A 26,678-nucleotide genomic window follows, 5' to 3' on the forward strand; every position below is an offset into this window, starting at 1 on the left:
AGGTAGGAAAGGTATGAGATATATTTGGTATAACGCACATTATGGTATAATAATACTGCAAATTCTCCTAGATAACTAGCTGCTAAAAAATACCCTGTCCTTCCTCAAACCACATACTATATTCATTCAACATGCTAAATGCATGCTGAGTAGCTGCAACACTTTTTTTTTATTCCTTAAAATTGGACACAATCATTAAAATAGCACATCTTACCATTTTGCCAAAGGAAGCACCCAATTTTTAGGGCCTATGAGGTCAAAGCTATGACATAACCACTTAAGAAAGGATGAAATTACTCTCTCTCTCTCATGTCACATGCAAATAAGAGAACATACACTACTATAGCAGATAGTCTCACATCTGAAGCGTATGGTGGTGGTTTTTTCTTTTTTTTTTTTAATTTTCAATTTTCTTCTTTCAGGCTGCAGTTAGCCCGCATGGAAAAGGGGTAGCTGCAGCAGGTACAGCACTGACTACTCAGCTGCCAGCTCCATCAGCCACGAAATGAGAATCATTCCGGCCCTTTGAAGGGCAATCCGGTGCCATCTGCAGCGTAATCCAAGCAGCCACCTCTCACAGAAACTCATCAGGAGCTCGCCTTCAGGCAAGAAACATGTAAGCATGTTTGCCAGAGACTGCACATTTTTTGCCAATGAAAAATGATTCAAAAATAATTTGGGAAGATTTTCAATTCCCCAAATAAAAAGAGGCATTTAGTGGTGGCTGTATAGTTATGTGACATCAGTGTAATTGTTCCCCATAATTGGAACACGAATTTTCTCACTATGTGTCTCAGTAATGAACAGCTAACGGGACACCATCACGTGCTATTCCACCCTGGCTACAGAACCCCCAGCATTAGTGCTGTCACATTAGTCGCTTCAACAGACCAAGCTGCACGCAACGTAACTTCTGAAGTGTAAGAAATTCCCTATAATGCAGGAGTGCAGCCTGAATTACTTCAAAGGATTAAAATCACCTCAGACTATAGGCCAGGTAGTTCAGTGCAGCGAGTTTTACAGCAGCTCCCCAGATCTCGGGGGTAACACGACGTCCAGCTGACAGGCCAGCACTGCCCTCCTGCAGGTTCCCTGCCCGCTCTCACAGCGGTTACAGCCGCTTCAGGAGCGGGCGAGGGCACCCACCGAGCGGCTGTCCCCCCCGCGGCCGGCACAGCTTCTTCCCGTGGCATGCCCTCGCAGGTTCTGAACCGGTACGCTGTTGTGCTCGAATCAAACACCTCTGTAAAACACAGCAAGATAGCTGAAACGCCGCAGAGAGTTTTGAGGGTGGGGGGAGCTGAAGTCCAAAACTGCACTTGCTTAATTTTAAGGTAACTTAAGGGCGGTACAAAGACGCGCCCCGCCGTGGCCTGGAGTTAGCGCTCGAACTCCTCTGCGCCGCGCGTAACGCCACGCTACCGCGCAGGCGCCTCCTCACCCGCTCTGCCCGCGGGGGCCGCGGCCTCACAGCTGCGGCTCCGCCCCCGCCCCTCACGAAACCGACACCCGCCGCTTCCCCGACGGCCACAACCCCTCCCCCGCCGGGCGCGGCTGGAGAAGCCTTTCCACACCCGCCTGGCCCGGGCGTGCGCACTGTGCGTCCCGCCCGAGGAGCCGCCCTGCGGCCACGCTCAGGCCCCCCCCGCCACGGATGGGGGGAGGCCCCCGCCCCTGCCCTCCCTCGGTGGGAGGGGCGCGCCGGGCGGCCGGGGGCAGGCGGGGCCCGGGCAGCCGCGATCAGGCGCCGCCTTCTTTAACGGTCGCCGCCTTTTGGCGCCGAAGTTAAACCGGCGCGGGCGGCTGTGAGCGGTGAGGCTCTGCTGAGGCCCCGGTGAGGCGGGGGGTGTCCCGCCGGCGGTAGAGGCGGCTTGGTAGGGGCTCCCGCGGGGCTGTGGGGAGTCACGTCGCCATCGGCGAGAGCAGTGGGGCAGGCGCCGTAGCGGCGGGGGCTGGGGAGGGGGGTGTGGGGTAGGGGCTGCGCTGATGGTGCTCCAGAGCGGAGGCTGTCGGTTTCCGGGGCTTCAGTCCCCCGGCGCGGTGGGGCCGAGCGGTGGCGGTGCTGCAGGCTGGAGGGAGGGGTTCCCCCCTGCCCGGTGCCGGGAGAGCCTGGCCTTTCCCTGCCTCTCGCTGGCTGATGGGCGGACGGCCAGCTCTGCGAGGAGCCAGGGTTATGCCACAGCCATCGTGGAAGTGTTGTGATGAGCGTTGTGTGAAGTCATGTCGCTTAAAAATGCTGAAGGGCAGGTTATTGTTGGGGTGCTTCCTGAATCCGGGGTCTGCTTGGAATGTGCCATTTATAAAGGCATAGTATTTTTGTTATAAAAGGCATGTGTTCTTTCAGCTTTTCTCACACATTGAGCTGTTTGTTTGGCATGAAGTATGATTCGTTTGCAGCTGCTTTTTTTCTCCTTTTCTTCGAAATATCCAGATACCTTTGCTCATACTCATTGGAGGGATACTTTGCCTGGTCGCCTGGGAACGTACAGAAGATGTACATCAAGAAAATTGTTCTTGAAGGATTTAAGTCATATGCTCAGAGGACAGAAATTCCTGACTTTGACCCATTATTCAATGCCATTACTGGCTTGAATGGCAGTGGCAAGTCCAACATCTTGGACTCAATCTGTTTCCTCTTGGGTATCAGCAGTCTGTCACAGGTAAAGAGAAGGGAGTGTTTAAGAAAGGGCTGTCATGTGTCAGCAATGTTTCATCCTACTCTGTTGAGTAATTGCCACTGGAAGACCTGAAGTGGTGTTTCTGTCCAAAAAAAAAGAAAAAAGAAAAAAAAGGTTTTATTTATTTGGATTTTCATTATGTGAGACCTTTTCTGTCATTCTTGCTCATTCTTACATTAAGATTGAATTACAGTTTCTGCAATATACTACAGTAGCTCAAAGTATACAGCTTAAGTGGGTATTTTTAGTTTAATATTTAAAAGGCAGCAGTCTCAACTGAAGATATTTTGCAGCTAAAGGCACTATCTTGTTTATTTGTAGCAAACTTTTTCACTTCTGAATTGGTTCTTCACATTTGGCCAACTGCTTCATCACAAAAAAAAGAAAAAGCTGGTTTTCATGCAATACCTGCTATTTGAAAGATGATACATCTGCTTTACTTTTAGGAAAAAATTGTGGGCTTTGATGTTAATTTGAATCTGTCTTCAGGCGATTATTTTTTTTTTTATCCACCCCACCTCCCAGTTGTAGACAAATCCAGCAAACCTCCAAGAAACACTTTCTGATTAATTTCCCTGTGAACTGCATTATGAATAATAAATGTTCTTGGTTTTTTTTCTTTTAAACATCAGGTTTTGACAGGAATCTCGTACAGAAGCTCACTAAAACTACAGATTTTGCCAGTGGTTTTACAGCACTAGCACCATACAGGTCCCATATGTCAGTCTTAAATTGGCAGCTAGATTTCCATTTTTTTAATTAATTTCTCCAAAACCTACAGTAGTGCACTGAACCTGTGTAATTAATTGTTTTAAAAAAATACTTGCCTGTTCTGTGGATTTAGGTGCGTGCTTCCAACTTACAAGACCTAGTTTATAAAAATGGGCAAGCTGGAGTTACTAAAGCAACTGTGTCTGTTACCTTTGATAATTCTGACAAGCAACAGAGTCCACTGGGATTTGAAGCTAATGATGAAATCATCATCACTAGGCAGGTGAGTCTTAAGTATCTGTATTGCTTAGTACCCTATTTTTACCACGCTCAGCAGAGTGACTTTTCAAGATTTAAAAAAACCATAATTTTTAAAGTCCCTGAGTTTTTGCAGTTAAGGCAGTGCTTCTACGATGAAGTTAGTAATGCGAACTATAAAAGTAGATCCAGTGTACTCGATAAAAAAAAAAATCGGAATTACATGGGAAATCAGTTGAATATTGTTGAATGTATTATGTCAGTAATGTTTTCTGTGGACTTGCACAGAAACAATAATGAAATAATGTTTCTAAAGCAAGTTCCAATTTTCTGTTTCATGGCTTTTTCTTCTGCTTTAATATTTCCCTCTTAATATCTGAACTGTGTGTTAAATTTGGTCTCCAAGAACAAAAGAGCCTTTATATTTCTGATTTTCCGATGAAGATGTCTCACGATTTTTAAAAAAAAAAAAGAAAGTGAAAACTTGTGGACTTTGGAAATTTTCTTGTCCATATTGCCCTCGGTGATTGATCTTTCATGTTTGAGTTAGATACTCTAAAGGTCTTCAGTCTCACAAGATCTGTTTGGATGTTCTGTATAGTAGGTGTATATGTGTGTATGCAAAGATAGAATATACGGGATTTGCTCCAATTTTGTATCCTGTTACAGTTTATATTCTCATAATGCCAAGTAATGTTCAAATCACTTGCAGTTTCTTCCATTTCTTTTCCTCCTTCAGATTGTCGTTGGTGGTAGAAATAAGTATCTTATCAATGGTGTGAATGCTACCAACACTCGTGTGCAAGATCTCTTCTGTTCCATTGGACTTAATGTTAATAACCCTCACTTCCTCATTATGCAGGTATTGTGCGCATCCTTATACAATTCAAAAGGAATAGAAGTTGTGTTAAGTTTGAGGTGGGTAGATGGTGGAAGATCATTTAATTTCCTAATCGGAGAAAAGCAACTTCTTATCAAGTAAAAATCAAATGTCTGAAGTAGTTAAGGTTTCATAGTTTGACTCTAAAACATGAGTCTTGGAGCACAAGATGTTGTGTAGCCCTTATGTAGCAAGCTTTTTCTGAAACATGGTCTAATTTTATTTTCCTCCTTTGTCTCTGTAAGAAAGGTCTTGCATTTATTATTATGCTAAAAAGGCAGATTTTCTTTTCTAATATGTGTGTTCCGTGTCAGGCAATTTTATATATTAAGTTGACATACCTGCCGCCTTAAGCCACGGTTAAAAAAGAGAGAACTGACCAGCTGAAAAGACCCTTATCAACATCAACACAGGGAACAGACAATTCCTGAAATATTTGCAAGGAATGATAAAACAGAGCAGGATTACTGTCTCCAGTGGAACTGTCCCAAATTGGGGAGGGGGTGGGGGAAGGCAGGGAAGGGCAATTTTGTGCCTTTTCTGCTTCCTATTCCTTACATATGAGCTAACTTTCCAAAAAGCCAGTTTATGATTAATTCAACATCAGCAACTCAGTAAGACTCTAGAAGAAAACATGTATGTTACTCCTTTAAGATGTAATCAGGAATGTGGATGATGAGCCATTTCAAACATGCTGAGTGAGGTGACTTGTTTGAACTTCCAAGAGCAAAACAACTGAGTAAACCAGATTATCCTTTAAGGCGGAAAAAACCCCTCATATTTGAACTTATAATGCATAAAAATGAGTGGGGTTTTTTGTTTGGTGTTGACTTTTTTTTTATTACTATTGCATGGTACACAGACATGATTCTTGTTTTATCTTGCTGTCACCAGGGTCGAATTACCAAAGTTTTAAATATGAAGCCACCAGAGGTAAGGAAGTTGTAGGAGTTTTTTGTATCAAGTTTTACTGATTCATTTTGAGTGACAGGTATCAATACTTTTGGGGTGGGGCAGGACACACAGACACACACACAAAAAAAGCGTCAGAGGGGGATGAGATGTTCAGCTCAGTTCTGAGTTGAACCTATCTAACATAAGAAGAAACGGCAAATTTTTGTTGCATTGCTGTATTTCAGATTTTAGCTATGATTGAAGAAGCAGCTGGCACTAGGATGTATGAAACCAAGAAACTAGGTGTCCAGAAAACCATAATGAAGAAGGAAGCCAAACTGAAAGATATTGAAGCGGTACTGTGTATAAAGTATACTGTCTCTAGTTATTGAAGTTAACTGAATAACTAGTGTAGTTTTTAACTTGTAGAATATTTGATTTCTGCACCTAGAAGTAGGTATTCATGCTTAGACATATGAGAGTTTTGAAAATTGGAATATAAATGTTTTGTTTTGTGTTTCAGGTCTTAAATGAGGAGATCACTCCAACTTTAGAGAGACTGAAAGAGGTATGGAAAAAGTTGAAGAGTGGTAGGGCCCTTAAAGTACTAAAAAAATACTTTCAGCTACTTTGAACCAGTATATGGTGGCTAAAACAACAGCGTGTTTTCAAGCTTTGTAGAATCTTTTAAGAAAGATAAAATTTTTCTTCTGTCCAAATACAGATGAAGTGACATTCAGGACTTCCAGGAAGTCCTAGAGGGTGATGTAGGGAAAAGCAAGAAAACAAGAGAACTAGGTAAAACCAGAAGATAAAAACATATATTCGTTCTTAAAAAACCCCCTTGTGCCAAGTGGTATTTCTGCTGTACAATCAATTGTATGAGTAGTGTTTTATGTAAGATTTTCCTAAGCAGGCCTGCAGTGTACAATACTGAATATCGTAACATGGAGAATCCTTACTCTTATCTAAAATAATAATGTTAGTAGAAGTACTCTACGAGATTTCTGTAACAGTCCTGTTTAATATTATTTTTCCATCAATATTTAGATATTTTTTTATTGTTGCCTTTTCAGGACCGAACAGCATATCTAGAATACCAAAAAGTAGTACGAGCATTAGCTCATTTAAGCCGCCTCTGTATAGCTTATGAGTTTTTTCTGGCTGAAAAGACAAAGACAGCCTCTGCTGAATTATTAAAGGAAATGAAGGGTAATATAGAGAAGCTTTGTGAATCAGTGGCTGAAAATGAAGAGAAGATAAGACAACTTAATGAAGAAATAGTGGGGATGGAAAAGAAAAGGGATGAGGTAAGTGAGAACAGTGTTGTGCTTTTCTGAATATCTGGCTACAAGGAGTTAGATGAGAAGTGAATTAATTTTATAGAAGATATACCCTTGAATTTTTATCTTTTTCTGGTGTGTTGTTTAGATTATACACTGTTGTCGTTCTTAGCTGTTGACTAAAAGACATCCATTTAAAGTTTTGTCTGAAATTGTTTACTTCCACTTGCTGTAGATGAGTAATAACTGAAGAATAGAAACTGTTCGCCTTCGTGTTTCCACTCTGTATTCAATGGTAAATTTTACCGAAGATTTTTTTTTTTTCCTCCTTTTTTGTTGATGTATCAAAGAAACACACTTCAAGTGGAAAGTGCTTGTTCAACAAAAATCGGTACTGACTGATTTTTGGACACAGTAAGTTTGATGTTTGGATGCAATAAATTTGGTTAGATACAGGATGGCCCGTAGGGTGTTTGCATGCCTAAATGTAGCTTTTGTGCAGGGACAGTGTCCCATGGTATGGAATGGTGTGGGTCTTCAAAATAACTCAACACCACTACTGGATAATGGAGGGAAAAGATGTTCTGACCTGTTTGCATTGGAGTCTTAACTGCCCACTTGGTCAGCTATTTATCTTCTCTACGTACAGCTGTGAACAGAAGATGAAATACTGCAAATATTTCTACTAATTTCTTAGGCTAAATTAAATTTCCTTTATTTCTGATTGTAGGAAGTTGGTGGTAGGCTCTCTTCACTGGAAGATGCTCTTTCAAAAATTCAAAAAGCTGATACTAAAGCACAAAGTGCCCTTGATGTCAAGAAGGAAAACTTAGAAGTTGAAGAGATTAAGTACAAAGAATTGATAAAAAGTTGGGAGGAGGTAAGAGCTCTGTATATAATTTTCTTTAATTCCGATTGAGGGGGACAACTTTTTTCTTACCTATTACGATAAGAGAAATCCTATGATTGGCAAGAATTACATCAGGAAAGCAGAAACAAATGGTAAGGGCATTATTTGTTTTGTGCAGCATAGGTAGTAGCATCACATTTGTTTCTAATGTAAAGCATGTACAAAGAAAGTGCAACTCTTCACAGCTGCCAACCTTCCATTAAGCTCAGGAGAGATCCCTGTAGCTTCAAAAGGATTATGCTCGCTGGACATGGGGTATTCTTTAATTTTGAGAAATTTCTACATTGCCTATTTCTGACGGGTGATGGTTTTTTTTTTTTTTTTATGCAAGAGGATGAGAATGAATATCCGAAAGAACTGAAGAATACCTTCTAGATATTAGGAAGAAAGAGCTATGTCTCCTAGTTCTTGGGCTGTTGTCATCTCTTCCTGTATTTTGTCTTTCTGTAGATCTTCACTGCACTCATGGGGCAAGTACACACTTGAAAGCATGCGAAGACAAATTATAAGATAACAAAATCTGACAAAGGGTCATAGAAATTTAGGTGACGAAACTAGTCACAGCTCCTTATCTAACTGGCATGAATGCAAAGTTGATGGGATGGATGGGACTCAGGTTCTTTTCTCCCCCCCCCCCCCGATTTGTTTTGCTGAAGGAGTCTGAAGTATTAGTGTCAAAGGAGAAAGCGCTAAAGGAGGTACAGAAAGCACTAAATACTCTACAGGAAGCAAGTGAAAAAGATGCAGATGCTCTAGCTGCAGCACAACTGCATTTTAATGCAGTGTCTGCTGGCTTGTCCAGCAGTGACAGTGGTGAAGAAGCTACTCTTGCTGGGCAGATGATAACCTGCAAAAATGAAATCAGCAAAGCAGCAACAGAGGCTAAACAGGTAAGAATAAAAGCTCTGCCTGTCTTAGACCAGTCTTCCTGCTTCTTTTGAGAGTTGTTTGAAAACCAAATGACACGCACGAAGGTCAGTGAAAAGACGTGCAGAATTATCTCTACAAGTTATTTTACAAGTTAGCTTATACATTAAGGTGGCTCTTTGATGAAATAAATCATTAGAAATAATAAAATCCTTGCATAAATATAAATAGGGAAAACCTGTAACACCACTGTGAGGAAGTACAGAAACTGACATTTGAGACGTAAAGTAGGACTCGCAGTACTGAAGTGACTGACAGTCTTGGGTAGGAATAAATTAAGACCGCTTTCTGTCATGTGCATTCATGCTATAGATATTTCTACAGTAAAACTTAATGGAATCACAACAAAGATGCCTGATACTGTAAATGGAAAGTTCAGAAGAAACTATTTTCTCCTCAGTTAAATTGTGTGCTAGTCACATAACTGAAACAGACACCACTTCTTTTGTCTTAAGATTAGAAACCTCTGCTGAGGTAGTTTTTACAGTGGAATTTAAATTTTCAGAGTTGAAAAGTCCACCTTGCTTGTCTCATTAAGGAAAAAATCTTTTGGGGAAAATAACAAGGGCAGCTGTGTCCCACCTTATTTTATCTTGTTTCTCCTCTGACTCTCTTCTTGTGCTAACATGACTTACCATATCCAAATACGTGATTTATGTTTTTATTTCCAAAACACCTGTGCCCTTACCTTCAAAATGCAAGGCTGCTTTTTGGCATTTCTGCAACCAGTGGAAACATGATATTAATGTACGTGTTCTAAATCCACACCTGCAAGGATCTCTTTTGATTCTGTGTTTTCTTACTCCTTACAGGCTCAAATGAAGTTGAATTATGCACACCAAGAATTAAAGACAAAACAAGCTAAAGTTAAAAAGATGGACAAAGGCTACAAGAAAGACCAAGAAGCGTTTGAAGCTGTCAGAAAAACAAAAGAAGTACTAGAGGACCAAATGAAGAAGCTGAACTATGAAGGTCTGTACAGACTTCTGGTACATACTTTTGGGGGAATCTGAAGAGGAATATAGAAGTGTGGTGGATTGACCCCAGCTAGAGGACAGGTAGACCAAAAGTGTTTTATTGCTCCTCTCCTCGGCTGTACAGGGGAGAGAAAATACAACCAAAGGCTGGTGGGTCGAGATGAGGACAGGGAGATCACTCAGCAATTACTGTCACAGGCAAAATGGACTACTCGATTTGGGGAAATTAAATTAATTTATTACCAATCCTATCAGAGTAGGATAATGAGAAATAAACCCGAATCTTAAAAACACCTTCTTCTGACCTATCCCTTCTTCCTGGGCTCAGCTTTGCTCCCGATTTTCTCTGCCTCCTCCCCCCACATGGTGCAGGGGGACAGGGAATGGGGGCTGCGGTCAGTCCCTCACACGCCATCTCTGCCACTCCTTCCCCAGGGGAGGCTCCTCACACTCTGCCCCTGCTCCAGCCTGGGGTTCCTCCCATGGGAGACAGTCTTCCACAAGCTTCTCCAGCGTGGGTCCTGCCCATGAGCGGGGGTCACAAGTCCTAGCCAGGAGCCTCACAGGCTTCCCCCAGGTCACAGCCTTCTACAGGGCATATTCACCCTGCTCCGGTGTGGGGCCTTCCATGGGCTGCAGGTGGATGGATATCCACCTCCCTGTGGACCTTCATGGGCGGGCTGAGGGGCACAGCCTGCCTCACCACGGGCCTCACCATGGGCTTCACCATGGGCTGCAGGGAAACCTGTGCTGTGGTGCCTGGGCACCTCCTGCCCCTCCTTCTGCACTGACCTGAGTGTCTGCAGAGTTGTTGCTCTCACATATTCTCACTCCTCTTTCCCAGATGCTTTTGTGCAGCAGTTTCTACCCCTTCAGGTTATTACAGAAGCACTACCAGCACTTCTGATGGACTCAGCCTCAGCCAGCTGTGGGCCAGCTGGTACTGTTTCTGTCAGACACAGAAGCAACGGAAAATAAAAAGATAGTCTTTGCTTCTGATCAGCAGCTGATGTCCAGACACTTCTGTGAAGTAGGGCCTCAGTATGCGTAGCAGCTGTTCTGGAAGAAAAATGCCTTAATAATGAATGCTCCCTCCCCTCTTCCTCTCTCTTAACTTGTATTGTTATGCACACCTTCATATGGTATGGAATATTGTTTGGGTCAACTGTCCTGGCTATGTCCCCTCCCGACCTCTTGCCCAGCCCCAGCCTACTGCCCTTTGGAGCCAGGGTTGGAGAGACAGCTCTGATGCTGCGGGAGCACTGCTCGGTGTAGTCAGAACACTGGAGTGTTACCACCATCTTTCTACTAGAAGTGCAAAGCACAGCATTATGAGGGCTGCTGTGGGGAACATAAATTCCATCCTAGCCAGACTAAACACAAGAAGGAACTGAAAAACCAAGTATGCTGCTTTCATACACAAAGACATTTCTCTAGTTATAATAATAGTTTTTTGCAAAGTTTAGGCCAAATGCTTTAAAGTTTGTTGGCAAATTTAAATTCGATCTAAAACGCGGATGGAAAAGGTGACTAACCTGCCTATTCATTCATGGTTTTCTCTACCTTAAAGCACTTCTTAAAGTTCATTTCTCATTCCAGGTAACATTTGTTGCAGAAGCTATCAAAACTGTAAATTGATATTCCAGAGTGACATTCAGAAGCACATTAGACTTTAAACTCTCTCTTTGGCATATTTGGTATTGTGATGCCATTATTTTGTCTAAACTGGAAATTTACAAAGAATTTTATAAAGTGTTAAAGTATTCTCTACATCTATGTAGATAGACAGTGTAGCGTACCAGTTTTTAAGCTAATAGGTTTCTGTGCCCTGGGTATTTGTCTGCTGCTTGTGCTCAACTGTTCAGAAGAGAAAGAAGAAGCCCTTTTAGCAGAGAAAGTGGCATTGACTCGTGACATCAGCCAACTGAGAGAACGCCATGAAAGCTTAGTTGCAAAGTTTCCTCATCTACAGTTTGAATACAAGTAAGATCTCGGCGTCATCGTGAAAGACACTTCAGAGTGCTTTTTGGGGCATTTTGTTTGGCTTATGGGACTTGCAGGATAATTCCAGCAATTGCTTAGCTGTTGCTTTCCTTTTAGTGCCAGTGAATAATGACTATCTTAACTTAATGCAGTTGAAGGGGGGAGTGGGGCAGGGAAGTCGGGAAATGCTACTTGATTTAATGGGCAGCAGGGAAAGTGACACAGTCGTTCTTAAGTGACAGACATAAAAATCACTGGAATTTAAAAGTTTTGTATGATGGTGTTTGCAACTTCAGTAGCTGAAACCAAATAGAATAGAATAGAAACCAAATAGTAGAATCCAAAGGCCTAAACTGCAAAAATGCATAATCACTACTTTTCAGAGTCCTGCCTGAGGACTGTGAGTAGACTTGTGCTGTGGAGGTCAGCATTGTATCTGTTCCCGCCAATCAAATATATATACATACATACATATATATATATATCCCTATATGTATTTGCTTACGTAATAATCGGTCTGAACATACTCCTATAACTGTGCTAATAATAGAACCTGTAGTTAAAATAATTTTAAAATTGCGTGAACAAATTGTACCAAAATCAGAAGGGCCATATGTTTAATGTACCATATGTTTCTTTGTAACTGATATTTTATTGGGAGGTTTCTTGCCCTGAAGTACTTAATCTAATGATTTTCTGTGGGTTTTTTCCTGATAGAATTTAGAATGTCTTACACGTGTATAATAAGCAGTATGATTTATTAAATATAACTTTTTTTAAGATGTGTGGGACAGAAACAAATGTGATTATCATAACTTAAATTTATTTTAAGGCATCCAGAAAAAAATTGGAATGTGAATTCTGTGAAAGGCCCTGTTGTGCACCTTTTTACTGTGAAAGATCTATCCAAAGCAAAAGCCCTGGAAGCGGTGGCTGGAGGGAAACTCTATCAGATTGTTGTGGACACAGAGGTATATTTATTACTTCAGTACAGAGATTCAGTACAGATTGTGTGATTCAGGGTTAGCCAGCATGCGAGTTCTTACTGATTTCTGTAAGAAGTGGTTGGGGCTCATGCATGTGTTTGAATTAGAGTAAGTGCCGTGCATATTTAGTGGCAATGATAGAGTCCTCTTGCAATGCCCTATTGCCTTACTTGACCTGAAGAGGTAACTGATTTTGTATACTTTGTCTCTCATTTGAGGTTACTGGCAAAAAGCTTTTAGAAAAGGGTGCACTAAAGTGTCGATCCACCATCATTCCACTGAACAAAATTTCAGCCAGGTGTGTTAAAGAAGAGAAAATCAAGTTGGCCCAAACCTTGGTATGTAAATAAATATACTGTTTACTATCTTTTGTTTGTGTACCTTTTTGTTTCTTTACTAAAAACATGAGCTTCTTAATGGTAGTACTGGTAAGAATTTCTAAAGGCTTTGAGGATTTCTTGATTTTTATTTTTTTCCTTTGTATCCTTTCAGCTACATGATGTTTCAATGGATATTCATTATTCCATTTTTAACTGAAATGCCTTTAAAATGTGATGATGTTTTTAGAAAGTGTTTTTATCAAGAGAAGACAGAAATTCAAGTTGAAAATTCTTACACCTTAAGGGATACTAATTGCATTTCATTTGATTTCTAGGCTGGTCATGGTAACGTGTATTTAGCCCTTTATCTGATTGAATATGAATCTGAACTGCAGAAAGCAATGGAGTATGTCTTTGGAACAACACTGGTCTGTAATAACATGGAAAATGCTAAGAGAGTGACCTTTGACAAAAGGATAATGATGAGAAGTATTACATTTGATGGAGACGTGTTTGACCCCCAGGGCACTCTGCGTGGAGGCAATTGCTGGTTTTATTTCTAGAATAATACTGTGTGTCTGTTGATTTGTTTACTTCTCTGCATGTTTTTCATAAAAAAGAACGGTAACCTTTTTGTTTAGACTCGTAGTGAGGCTAATATCTCTTTGAGCAAAGATTTGTTGGTCTTGAGCTGAAGTAAGATTTGATTAGACTAAAAAAATGAATGGCAAACTATTTGCGTGAAGTAGTTTAGATTTTAAATACTTAAATCCTATTTGGCTACGTAATTCTCCTGGAAGAAGTGCTTTGAATTCAGGTACTTTTTGAAGTCATTCATAATTAGTTTCAGGTAACTGCATAAATTATGAAGTTAGTTGATTTCACAAGAAATGCAGTCAGTCTGCAGAATTAAATACTTTAGCAGAGGAGGTAGTCTTTTTCCATTGAGAACTTGAGCTGCCTTTCTGTGCAAACAAATTTTTCTGCACCATTATTAACATTTAGAATATGCTGTTTGCCAGTGGTGTATCCACTAGTCTACTTCCAATTAGCTTGACTTGACTTTTTTTTTTTCACTGAACAGGTGGGTGCTTACAGTTTACATCAGTGTTGTCTAACCTTCAAGAAATGAAAAATGTTGCAGCAAAACTCAAGGAAAAGGAATCTGAACTTGAGACTGTAGAGGATGAGCTGGCAAGGTTGAAGAAGGTTGCTGAAAAGTAAGGTTTGCCTTACAAAATAAAATGTCTGTAACTTCTCTTACGTGACTGAATAACTGTAATACAAAGGTTTTATTGGAGGGCATAGGGCCTGTTGAGAATGTAATATGCAGAAAATTATTCTCTTCCTCTCTATTCCCCCACCCCCCCCCACCCCCCCCCAACAAAAAACCCCAGTTTAATTTGTAAGTACAGCAGTCAACAAGAAAATTCAGTTTTTAGATAATACATGCAAGAAAACTTATTTTTGGATAGCACAGGGAAAAAAAAAAAAGGCATACAATGATGTCTACTTGAAATCACTTGAAGTTTTCCAAAGTTTCATGAAGTCTGCTGAAGAATGAATCTGTGCCAGCCGTATTTTGTAACTCCCCATACAAAATTTCAGTTTGTGATAGCTCTTATTTTTCTCCCAAGAAAACACAAAGATACGAAAGGGGAGTATCTGAGTGATACTGTAAGTAATTTTAAGTTTATTTGATTTTCAGCTACCTAATTACTGAAGATCTTATTAAAAGACGGAATATAAAAATATGTTTGGTCAGGTCTATAAAAATCCCATAAAGAGACAGTGTTATGTAGCATGCTACCTACCACCTGGATTTATTTTTCAGATTGTTTTGAGTCATAATAGACTTCCACAAATATGACCAAAAGGAAGAAACAAGTTTTACCTTTAGGTATTTTTTTCTTTAATCATTCAGCCTAGCATTTGCCATGCTGCTGGTTCCAAAAAAATACCAGCTCTGAATTGTTGTCAAATTCCATGTGTTGCATTTGTTTGGTTTTGATATATTGTATTAGGGCTATGTAACCAGGAGTTACATATATAATAACTTAGATACCTACAAACTTCACAATTACTATTTAAGAAATTATATCGGGCTTTCTTGCGTTTAAGCTTATTTGACCTACAGTTGTCATTGTTTCTGCCATTAGAATGGGAATGTAAGTATTTTTCTGCTCACTTTTCTATCTACTTATGTCAACTTTGAAACTGAAGTGCTGGGTACTTTTCATATCATTACTGTCTTCAAAGGTACCGGCAACTGAAACAGCAGTGGGAGATGAAGTCTGAGGAAGCAGAGCTGCTGAAAACAAAGATTCATCAAAGTGCTTATCACAAACAAGAGGAGGAGCTGCTTGCCTTGAAGAAAACAATTGGTGACAAATGTGTTCCTTATCTTTTAATTGCAAAATAATTGTTGAGAATGAACTGGATATTTAGCTGTTTGAGTAGCAGAATCCTTGCTTAAGAGAAAAACATTTTTTGCTTTGAAAATACTGTGTCTATATTTTGGAACATGTAACAAAATACAGAATCACAGTAGACTTGCATAGAGGTGATTCGCATAAGGTTGGTCATTCTCTTGTAGTAAAGGTTATATCCTTAGGTGTTTGATATACTTTACAACAAAAGGAAAAACAGCTTTGCCAGGGAAGTTTTAAAATGGGTTTGATCCCATATTTGAATAATCTTTACTTTTTTTTCCAAGGTATCTGTTTCTGTATGTATTTAAGGTTAGCAATATTGTTTGTGTAACTAAAAGTATTGGAAAGAAGTACTGTTCACGTAGCTAAGAAAAACTGTAAAAGGAAGCAAATTAAGCAGTAAGTAAAACACCTAAAGAAAAAAGAAGGGCAGACGTGATTCATATGTAGACATAGTATTCTAGGGATGAGGTGATAGCTTATGAGGTAGCCATCTGATTAATTACTTCTTGATCATGTGGTTCAGCATATACTTGCCCCTGTCAAAAAAAAAAAAAAAAGGCTTGTTTTTATTAATTTTAATGACTGGTTGTCTGTTTGGTGCCCTACCAATAATTGGTAACAGCACATACTGTCTTAGGGTAATCACTGAAATAGCTGTCTTCAGTATCTAGCAAACGTACAACCGCTTCTTTCTGTTAGCGGTGAAGATGGATTTATTTCACTTGGAGTTTATTATGTAAATTTAAAGATAAGAACTACGCTCAATCTCAGTACTGTACTTCTTGATTCAGTGGAATGTGAAGAGACATTAAAGAAAACTGAAGAGAGCCAAAAGAAAGCAGAAGATAAATATAAGGTATTAGAGAATAAAATGAAAAATGCAAAAGCGGAATGTGAAAAAGAACTAAAAAATGCCCAGCAGAAACTAGATGATGCAAAGAAAAAGGCAGAGGCTTCAAGCAAAAAAATGAAAGAAAAGCAGCAGGTAAAACTTAATCTTTACTGCAACCACTTTTGACATTGAGAAAATTGCCAATAATCAGAAAGTTTGATTCTTCTTGAAGTTTTAATACTATCAGGTTTGGAACTTTATATTTATTCCATGGTCCCTGACATCTGACATAGAAATTGCTGATGCTTTTTTTTTTTTTTGTGAGATTGCCCCCTTGCTGAAGAATGGGTACTGTTAATATTCTACAGCATTTACTATGTTACACTGAATCTTAATTCTTTCCAGTTAAATATAACTAATAAATTCGGAAACATCTCTCTAGGAAGTTAAAGCTCTAGTTCTGGAAATTGAAGAGCTAAAACAAGAACAGGCCTCCTATAAAAAACGGATAGCAGCTGCAGAGAAAGTAATCCAGTCCTGCCACGAGGAATTTAATGCTATGGCAGCTGAGGTATCCAAGATTAAGGTAAAAATGAATACTGTGTTTGATTATCTATTTTGATGTTACTGAATTAGAGCTTTAGGGGATCATGTCTTATAATGTGTGTGTTGTTGTTGGATTGTCTTACTAGCACTCAATTGTGTCTAGCCTGGGTAGTTATTTTTTGGGTTTGTTACCACATGTGAATTTTTTTTCTCCTTCCTTTCTGTGTCCTTCTAACAACTGTTTTAACACCAGCCTTTAAAAGAAGCTAATAAATGGCTGTTGGATTTTCTTTTCAGGAATCTCTAAAGAAATCACAGAAGGAGCTGATGAAGGAAAAGGAATTAATTGCGTTACAGGATGAAGCAATTAAAGCCAAGTCTGCAGAGAGAGCAAAATACACGGAACAACACAATGAATTACAGCTTAAGGCTAAAGCTTTAGAACACGACATCAGCAAACATCAACAAGAGGCTGCAGATGCTGCTACCAAGGTATTTCGGAACTGTGCCTTTCCTTAATCTTGTGACCAAGAGTGGTCATTTCCCTTGCCACATGCAGAGGAAATAAGCCTTTTTATCTTAATAAGCACCGTCACATTTGCAGCTCTTGATGTGAAGAGTTTTATCCTGGGAAGAAGGGGTGGAAACTGTAAATTGTATGACAGCTTATTTTATGGAATAATAGAGTAGATCACAGTGAGGAGGTGATCATTGAGAAGAACATTCTGACTGTATGGACAAATCAGATAACTAATTAAAGAAGCTAATCCCAAGATATAGGGACAGTGGCTTAGTCCAGATACAGAAGAGTGTGTTCCAAGGAAACATGATGGGTATATGTGAAAGCTTCCTTAAAATCCTGCTTCATCTATAGTGCTGGAAATCACATGAAGTATTTTAAAGGTATGCACCTGTGCAGTGTTGGGCTAGAAGAATTAATGTAATTTCAGGAGGTTGGTTGATAATTTTTTTTTTTTTAAATTCCTGTTTGAGAAGGTGAGTGGGGAGGAAAAAGCCTCAATGTATCTTCTTGTTTCCAGGTGACCAAAATGCTGAAAGAGCATGAGTGGATAGCTTCAGAGAAAACACTTTTTGGTCAGCCAAACACAGCCTATGACTTCAAAGTTAACAATCCAAAAGCAGCAGGTCGGGAGATGCAGAAATTGCAGGCAAAGAAAGAGATGTTGGGAAGGAATGTGAACGTGAAAGCTATGACTATGCTTTCTGAGACAGAGGAAAGGGTAAACACTCCGTGGTTTAATGTATAAAGATTGGGCAGCTTGGGTATATGGTATTATGTATAACATAGCTTTGTCTTTTCATATGCTCTGTTTCTGAATATACTGAAAATAGAACTAAATCTTCATGAGATAGCAGGAAACCTTTTGTTAGGTCTTTTATGCTAATCTTATATCTTTCAACTAGTCATGTGTGCGTTAGTTTTCTAAGTTATGTGTAATCTTTACTTTGGATGATAAAAAGAATTAATTCCATTGTTCCCTACCCCAGTCCATCCTGAGTTAGCAGCAGCAGCATTAGGCAAGCTTTCTGGTATCCATTACAGTAGCTGAGAATTATATGCTTTATTAAAGGTTGCAGATCAGAACACTGTTCATCTTCAAGCATGATAGCTTGAAGGTGTTCCAGGGTTGTCTCAAATTCATCTGTATTTTGAGGCTATTCCAGGATTGTCTCAAAACTGTCCATTGAATGATGCTCCCAGCTTTTCTACTATTTTCATTAGAATTGGCTTGTTCTTCCTCTCAGCCTCCAGAAGCACCCTTTCTTCTGTGGAAAAGCAAATGAAACAATGAAACGTGATTAACTTGAAATGGAAGTGCCACTTTTCAGAGTAATGTTGGTCTTCCCCTTTGCTGATTGTTGAAAATCCTGATGCTTTAATTTGCAAATAATTTCCTAAAACTTAAGTCCTGTGTACAGCTAAATGAATGATTTGGATTTCAATCTTGCAGTTAATGGCTATTTCATAGTTAGAAAAAAGGTAAACAGTGAAACTGTTAAGATTGTGCTGAAATACATTTTGTGCCAAAATTCACTGAAACTGGTCTTTTCTCATTGCACCAGTACAATGACCTAATGAGGAAAAAAAGAATTGTAGAGAATGACAAGTTAAAAATTCTTGAAACTATTGAAGAGCTTGACCAGAAGAAAAGTGAAGTTTTACAAATTGCTTGGGAAAAGGTATGTGACACTTGAAATCTGATCTTCACATTCTAGCAGAGGACCAGATTTAGATAGGATTACTGTTTTGCGTATTTCCATGGGGGAAAAAAAAAGCCTGTTTCCAGAACTGATCTCCCTTGTATTTAAATTACAAAACAACCACTTCATTTCTCCTATTTCATCTCACTTTTGAGAAAAAGATAGGAATTCTCTGAGAATTGTAAAGATGTAATCAAACCTGCAAAACTACTTTTATCATTACTTTCTAGTGACCACAAAAATTTAAAGAAGGTCAAGCTACTGGCATGCTGAAATCACTGTCTCTCACATGGAAGTTCAACAAAACAGTAATGCGGTGTATTTTGCTTTTTGTTTGCTTAAACTAGTGTTTGACCAGAGTTAAAATCTTCAGGTTCTGTGTAGCCCCATACAATGGGGGCTGTGGACCTGGGCTACTACTGTGTCTGTCACTGATGGGGTAGGTAATACTGGAATAGAGCAACAACTGATTAATGTTTCTGTTATCTAAGCACTCTGCCTTCTTACTAATTCTCTCATATTGTGAGCTATAACAAAATTATAAAACTTTCCTTTTCTATACAGAAAGCCTGACACGTTGTTTTCTGCTGTACCAGGAGAACTTGTACTTTTTGGCCTTTGAAAAGATCAGTGATATCTAAGATTAAATTGCTCACAAATGAAGTATCAGTTTTAATTATTACTGCCCATACCGAAGGTATCACTGACAAAATGGTACCTTTTCATTGCAAAATCTTGTTTGGCAGAAGTTAGTGAATTGTATTTAAAAGCATCATGGGTGGTGGAGAAAGTGCGTTCTCGGATACATTCTTTGACCTAGGAAACTACGCTGAGTTTACAAAGTTGCATCCCATCCAATACCTAGGTATTGTTTAAGTAATCATGGGAAGAAAAAGAGGGGGGAAGATGCTAGTGTGTGCCTTTTGCAAGGTGCTTATATACTTTCAATAGTTCTTTAATTGGAAGAAATCACAGTTTACCAGTTAATAAATCTGAGATGGGGCATAACCTTTTCCCTGGCTGATAGCATAAAAAAACCTTCTAATATTCCTTCCATTTAATCCTTCTAAAATGCTTGGTATAGGGTGTTGCATATATATATACACACACACACGTGTATTGGTGTTGCTTTTCTTTTCAGTACAGAGAGAATTCTGTACTAATTCCATATGCTAGTATTTTCTCACCATCCTCTGTGTGTTAATCTTCAAGACATAAGAAGTCATGGGGTTAAATAGGGCAAGAAGTCTAGAGCATAGTGAAGCTTACCCCACTAAGTTTTTAGCTGTTTGTGCTCTTGATGCAAAGCATGCACATACTTTCTTTTTTTTTTTTTTTTTTATGGTCTGACTTCTAGGTGAACAAAGACTTTGGTTCAATTTTCTCAATGTTTCTACCAGAAGCCAAAGCTATGCTAGTACCCTGTAAAACCCAGGATGTCTTGCATGGCCTGGAGTTCAGAGTTGCCTTAGGAAACACCTGGAAGGAAAACTTAACGGAGCTTAGCGGAGGACAAAGGTTGGTGAACTTTGTGTGTTTTTTTTGTTTTCCATTGCAGTTGTGTATGTAATATGTCTAGCTAATTATAGCTCAGAAAAGCAAAAAATTAGTATTTTCCGTAGTCAAAGTGGGGACTTCTGTCTCCTTCCAACCTGACTTAATATTGAAAGCATTATTAATTCAGCTCAGCTCAAAGAAGCATCCAACTTAGAAAGAATGCATTACTTGGCATACAATAGTGAACAAGATTTTACTCCATGGAGAAGTGAGAAAAAATTGAGTAATGAGAAAACTGCAGTTAACTCTAGGTAGTACTGTGGTACTGTTGAATAAAATGCTCCAGCATTTGAGTTGTAGTTTCAAAAACCTATGCAGACAGATTCTGCTACGGTGTCAAAGGAGTGTCACGGGGACAGTTCTCTTCTCCGGTGATTACAGCTGCTGTGTAGGGGATGTGCTTCTTTGCAACTGCTAAGGGAAAAATCTAACAACTTGAAGAGCAGAAATGGAATTTAGGAAGAGGTGAGACGGAGAACTTTCACAAGGACAGAATGCTTCAAGAGCTGTACATTAAAAAACAGCATTACAAAATTCAGAATTGAGACTAGGTAAAGCAACAGTGTGATTTTAAATATCACCATGAATCTAGCCTGAATCTGATAAAAGAGAAGTAACATATGTCACTTCAGGCTTCACATTTTGAAATCAGAAGTTGTAGCAGAAGCTGTCATTTTGTCTCTTCAGAACTCACAGCAGTAATCTGCTTTTGAGGGAGAATTTTGCTACTACCAAATTGTTTTCAAGTCAAAGTCTCTCAAACGAGGGCAAAACATAACTTTCTTCTCTGTATTAGATCATTGGTGGCTCTGTCCTTGATCTTATCCATGCTTCTCTTCAAACCTGCCCCAATTTACATCTTGGATGAAGTGGATGCAGCTCTTGATCTCTGTCATACTCAGAATATTGGCCAGATGCTTCATGCTCATTTCAGACATTCCCAGGTATGAACTTGAAACTATTGTGATCATCTGTTTATACACTTTAGTTATTTTCAGAGGCAGTCTGCCACTGAGGAGTCTCAGCTGTCTGAGTACTTTATTCCAGAGTTGTCTGTTGTATGGCTAGGTTATTTAAACTGCAAGTTACACTGATGATGTGGCAACTGTGAATCTTCTAAACATTGTGTTTTAATGTAAGCTGTTGCTGCAGTGGCTAAAACCTGTAACTTATATTATTCGTATTAATAGGGAAGAGTATCTGTGATGCAATCAATTTCAGGCATGACCCACACACTGTGATTTCCCCCCACCCCCCAAGTTCTGTAACCTGAGCTTTAAAAATACTTTATTTTTGACCCTGTTGAAGTAAGCCAGGCACTAGTAAGAATCTCTGGATCACTGTGGCCTATGCATGAAGAAAATCTGTAGGAGTGAAGAAACTTAGTTTCTGTTTGGTGGTAGGACATGACCTTTCCAAATTAATGAGAGAGAGGAGGGGAACATTTGTTAAGCAGTACTGTAATATAATTTGAGCAGTATCTTTAGACTATGCAAGACCCTGAATCCTTACAGAATTCATAGCAACACTTCTTTTCCAGTGATGGATGCACCATGAACTGGTATTCTGTGTTGTGGCCTGTATCCCAGGCCAAAGCGCTGGGATATGGACAGACCCATACACCGCTAGCTGCAGAAAATGTCTCACATGTGGGTGTATGTTAACCTGCTTAGTACATTCTGTTGCTCTTCATCTAAAGTTTAGAATACTTTTTGAGGAGTTAACATCAAGATATTAGCTGAATAAAGTAAAAGGAATTACCTTTTGAGAGCCTTTTCCAATGTTATTTAAAGTCTTTATTTGGATGGCAGTATTTACTTTAATGCTATAAATACTTCAATAATGTATATATATATAATACTAAATTCTGCTTTGTTTTTAGTTTATTGTGGTGTCCTTGAAGGATGGAATGTTTAGCAATGCCAATGTCCTCTACAAGACCAAGTTTGTGGATGGTGTATCCACTGTCACAAGACACAGTCAGCTTAAAGAAAGAAAGAATGCATCTGTCCTTGAGAAAGCACCTAAAGAGTGACAAAAGAGGGGCTGCAGAACCAGGAAAGTTACTCACTGGCTCTTCATGTGCAGTAACAGCTGCTTAAGTGTTCTCTGTCTTTCTGTCTGTAGCTAGGCCAGGAAGACACTCTTAATTCTTTTTTAGAAGTACTTTAAATCTTGAAATACTCTTTTATGTCTCAGCCTTTAGTTCACATCTGTATCTTACATCAGTGCTGTAAATTATAAAAATTCTAAAAACTAACTTGGGATTCTAAAAATTAATTCTCAGTATTTAGCAGCATCTCAACATAAACCATCAGGTTGTGTTGTTTGCCTTTCTCACTTTTTCATTGAACAGCATCTACTCTGAATTAAGCACCATGTTGTATTTCTCAGTAATTTGATTTAATTACGTATTTTAAACATCAGAGGCAAGAGAATCTATATTTCTATGACCATCTGTGCCTAAGGTCAGATAATGCTGATGTCTTTTTATAGTATACTTAATTTCCCTTGTCTTCCTTAAGTAGTGAACCCAAACAACATAATGTTATCCTGCTGCCCTTGCTAGTGGAAACCTGTCTGCAGCAGAAAGCAAACTTTAGTCACGCTGCCCGCATGGAGTATCTTCACTCACTGCAGCAACCTGCACTATGACAAAGGGATGCGGACCTACCACGAGCAGCAGCAAGGTTCTGTGTTTTGGGGGTGTATGGTGTGACAACGTTCATCTTACCAGATGGTGGCCAACATGCACAAAGGAGGTATTCCCTCCTCCCCCCTGAGGCAAGTTCAGAGATAAATGTAATTGAGGTTTGCGGTGGGAGGCAGGGAATATGTCTGTCTGGAATAGTTTGGAAATGTTATGTTCTTAATCATTAAAGCAAATGTAAACTTTCAATCTTGTGGTCTCATCTTGCATATATGTATATATATGCATGTGTATAAATATAATTGTATTCCATTTTCTGTATACATGTTCTGTAATTAACACTGCTGGGTTGCAAGAGACAAAGCTGTTGCTTAAAAGGCAACCTGACACAGTTCCTCCTAACCAGGTGTTGCAGTCCGTAGCACATGCATTCTGCCTGGACAGCTGATACCCACAGTTGGGATGGCCCAGTGCTCCACTCGAATACTGTAAAACACTTGCAGTGGGAGAAAAAACCACTAGTCACTTCAAAGAACAGGTCATGCAGCTTTTATTTAGTTTTACCTTTTTGGTAAGCAAGAGGGTTTTTCTTTCAGTCAGACCATTCACATACTTTTGACAGCACAGATTGCAGTGAATTTGATGGAGATCTTGCAACGTTAGAAAACTTTTCTCAATATACATCCATTTAAGCAACAGCTTGTAAGTCAGAATGTGAGTGCTAGAGTCAAGTCTGCGCACTGCACTCCAGGTATACAAAGCATTGCAGCAGCACAAGAAATGCCCGCACTGGGCAAAGTACAGTGTGTTTTACATAGTGCAATCACATTTAGAGGAAAAACTCTAGGAAGGCCACATCTATTCATTATTTATTATTTTTTTTTAAATCCTGTCAAGTTTACAAATGCGAGGGGGGTAGAAATCAAACCTCTGACTGAATTAACTTTTGTACAGGTAGGTTTTGTGTATAGGCACGTGCTTTAGAGAGGAGCTCTGAATCTGTTCTGTAATCACGAGAAAGACATATTGCTTTGTGACTCAGAAAGTGTTATACCATCTCTAACCTTCCTAACACTCTTAGCCAGAGATGTTAATCCAGCTGTTTTGTAGAGTTCCTAGAATATGCTCTTCCCTCTAGTGTAAATCCCCAATACAGAAATTCAGGTTGCTAATGATAGCAATTACAGTTATTCTACTTGCGGTCATCTGACCGTGTTAGGCATTGCCTCTGATTACTCCAGTCCACAGTGAAAACTCAGATTACCAGAGACATGGAGGCTCTTGCTTTTCTGTTACTGTCACTCACCAATACGAAAAAAAACCAAGTCAGACAATGAACTGCTACAGCAAAGCATAACTGGTAATACTCATCTAAAACAAACAAAAAAGGAGCACTCATGACACTGTCATGGTAAGCAAATTTTTAAAGATACCGCAGGGTGATTTGCCCAGTAAAATTTTAAAACATACACTGTGCTCAATAGTTCAAACTACACATAAACAAAGAGCAGCTCCCTGCAACAAAGTGTAAATCAAAACGTTATAGCACCAGCTCCCAAGCACCAAGGAGTTGCCCACTGACCAGTTCTAGTGTACAATGCAATAGTGCTCGCTGAGGTTTCTGCTACAGGAGAGCCACAGTGGGACAGCTCTGCCCATTTCTTGCTGACATGTTCTTAACAGGTGTGCACAAATTACATTCCTCCCTTCCCATGGAGAGCAAGTCAAGATGACGAGATTGTTACAGTACCAGAAAACACTGAATGGGAAATGGCACCTGAGGGAAAAGTAGGTACTGCATACCTGATTTTGAATAAATGGGCATGGAGGAAACGTGATGTTATCTGAGCAGTCCTCTCCCTAACAGATCACATCTGGAAGGAGCTGCAGACTGTAAGAAAAGAAACAAGCCTTCCTATGCTGAAAGCCACAGACACGGTATTGCCCACACTAATGATTGTATTTCACCATCAGCAAAGCATTTATCCCCAAAAAGCTGTACACATACTGGTCAGATTATGGTGCAGTGCTATACTTTACACTGTTAAAAGTCTGTTGCTATAGTGGTCAGGTTTGTCTTTTATCTGAGGAGGGCAAAAAGGAAACAGGCAGCATGGCCACATCATCATATAGCAATTTTACTCCACGTTAATGCAGGTATGATCTTTCTTCTTAAGTGCAAATAAAAAAGTATTTCCGAGAAACCAGCATGACTTGGGCTGCTGAGAAATGACAGGTGATTCAGTTTCTTACAAATACCGACAAGTTTAAATCATTACAGGTTTCCAAAGCAAGAACAGGGTTACGAACAGGAAGGGAATAAAACATTACCACTATTAGAAAGACATGTCATTGGAAACTTCAAACACTCTTCAAAAACATATCTAGAAAAGATTGTTCTCTTTTTTTTTTTTTTTTTTTTTTTTTCTTCCTGCAGCTGAGGAGTGTCCATGCAAAACAATTTTGAGAAGAGCAGTGTTCTACCTGGGTACCAACTAGGCCCAACTTTGTCCCACACAGCTCAGTAAAGTGCTCTCTTGTGCATCCTTTCAGGAAAAAAATTCTCATTTAAGTTTGGGAGGCCGAGGTTGCTAGCTGGGGGAGGCATAGTCTCGGTCAATCCATGTTGAGGTCAGAGAAGGAGGAAGGAGTGAAGTTAACAGTACTCTGCCTTTCATAGCTCACAGACAACAGGCTGCAAGGGAGGAGCATGCAGGAGAAGCAGCGGTGGGTATCAGAGGAAACCCTGCCCCTGGGAAGCCACAGAAGTTTAACACAGGCTTCATCAGGGAAAGCATTTCATTCTCTAAAGATAAAAGCACTAGCTCTGCTGCAGAGTCCTGAAGGTTTACTGTTCAGACACCAGGTAACACATGACATAAGTGAAAATCAAATATGCTTTTCACTTCCTGTGCTCGTCATTTTTCAACAATTCCTTTGAAGTACAAAGGGGATCCGAGTAACATTCTTTTGCCGATGTAAAGAAAAAAAAAGCATCTTGCCCTCAACTTTTTTTATGTTGCACATTTATAAACATTCTAGGGCAGACTGTTAGAGGTATTTACTGATAAAAGAACTAACCATCAGCTTAAAAGAGTAAAACCAACATTAATGGGGAAAAGAATAAGGCATTTTCTATTTTGGCCAGGAATGATGCATGCTACAGAATAATCTTCATTTTTCCACTTGGTTTTCAGACCACTGCACTTTTTCTTTTTGTTTTACATGGCACTTTGTGTTTTACAACTTAGTCAAGCTTTTCAAGTGTTTTCTTCAATATAAATGCCTTCTCTTGTAGCTCGGGTCTGCTGTCTGATGCCATTGTAGACAACGAATGAATGAGGTGCTCTCTGCTTTCTGGTGTCAGGCTTTCCCACTGTTGAGCTTCTGTGTAGAGACAGATAAGACACTCAACATGAATACCAGAATGCCAAAAAAACCCAAAAGGCCATCTCCATCCCCAGACAGGCTGAAAGAGTGACTGCTTCAGCATTTCACCTGCAGTCCACGCTGCTCTTCTAGGAGCAGGCAAATTCAACTGGACGCTTGGGTGCACGGTGCTGCCTCCTGCACAGGGAGTCAGGTCTGTTCAGACTAGGCTTACTGTCTTAGGACTGTAATGTGAAAA

General features: G+C 39.7%; 2 protein-coding genes across 4 annotated transcripts in view; one reads left to right on the forward strand and one right to left on the reverse strand.

Moving 5' to 3' along the window:
• Positions 1 to 1,747: 1,747 nt before the first annotated feature.
• SMC2 (structural maintenance of chromosomes 2) lies at positions 1,748 to 23,991 on the forward strand. The gene is made up of 25 exons (XM_080371823.1): positions 1,748 to 1,812; positions 2,432 to 2,660; positions 3,523 to 3,672; positions 4,387 to 4,509; positions 5,422 to 5,460; positions 5,667 to 5,777; positions 5,945 to 5,989; positions 6,498 to 6,731; positions 7,435 to 7,584; positions 8,271 to 8,504; positions 9,354 to 9,513; positions 11,384 to 11,501; positions 12,334 to 12,472; positions 12,706 to 12,825; positions 13,143 to 13,347; positions 13,892 to 14,027; positions 15,067 to 15,191; positions 16,034 to 16,227; positions 16,517 to 16,660; positions 16,918 to 17,112; positions 17,661 to 17,861; positions 18,706 to 18,822; positions 20,201 to 20,361; positions 21,197 to 21,344; positions 22,283 to 23,991. The coding sequence occupies exons 2-25, from the start codon at positions 2,493 to 2,495 to the stop codon at positions 22,433 to 22,435; spliced, it is 3,570 nt and encodes a 1,189-aa protein (XP_080227949.1). The 5' UTR covers positions 1,748 to 1,812; positions 2,432 to 2,492; the 3' UTR covers positions 22,436 to 23,991.
• Positions 22,897 to 26,678, reverse strand: part of ECPAS (Ecm29 proteasome adaptor and scaffold) — a 64,663-nt gene continuing 60,881 nt past the window's right edge. For all 3 annotated transcript variants that reach the window (XM_080371821.1, XM_080371820.1, XM_080371822.1), the window contains exon 49: positions 22,897 to 26,437. In XM_080371821.1, the coding sequence (XP_080227947.1) occupies positions 26,298 to 26,437 (140 nt within the window). In that variant the 3' untranslated portion in view covers positions 22,897 to 26,297. The remainder of the gene's footprint in view (positions 26,438 to 26,678) is intronic.

This window comes from Falco punctatus (genome assembly GCF_963210335.1).
Source record: "Falco punctatus genome assembly, chromosome: Z".
NCBI lineage: Eukaryota > Metazoa > Chordata > Aves > Falconiformes > Falconidae > Falco > Falco punctatus.

Bases quoted from the DNA above. Each gene is read 5' to 3' on its own strand.
- SMC2 (XM_080371823.1), top strand. From the start codon at position 2,493: ATGTACATCAAGAAAATTGTTCTTGAAGGATTTAAGTCATATGCTCAG. The intron at 16,228-16,516 runs GTAAAACTTAAT...ACATCTCTCTAG, and splicing joins AAATGAAAGAAAAGCAGCAG to GAAGTTAAAGCTCTAGTTCT. The intron at 17,113-17,660 runs GTATTTCGGAAC...TCTTGTTTCCAG, and splicing joins CTGCAGATGCTGCTACCAAG to GTGACCAAAATGCTGAAAGA.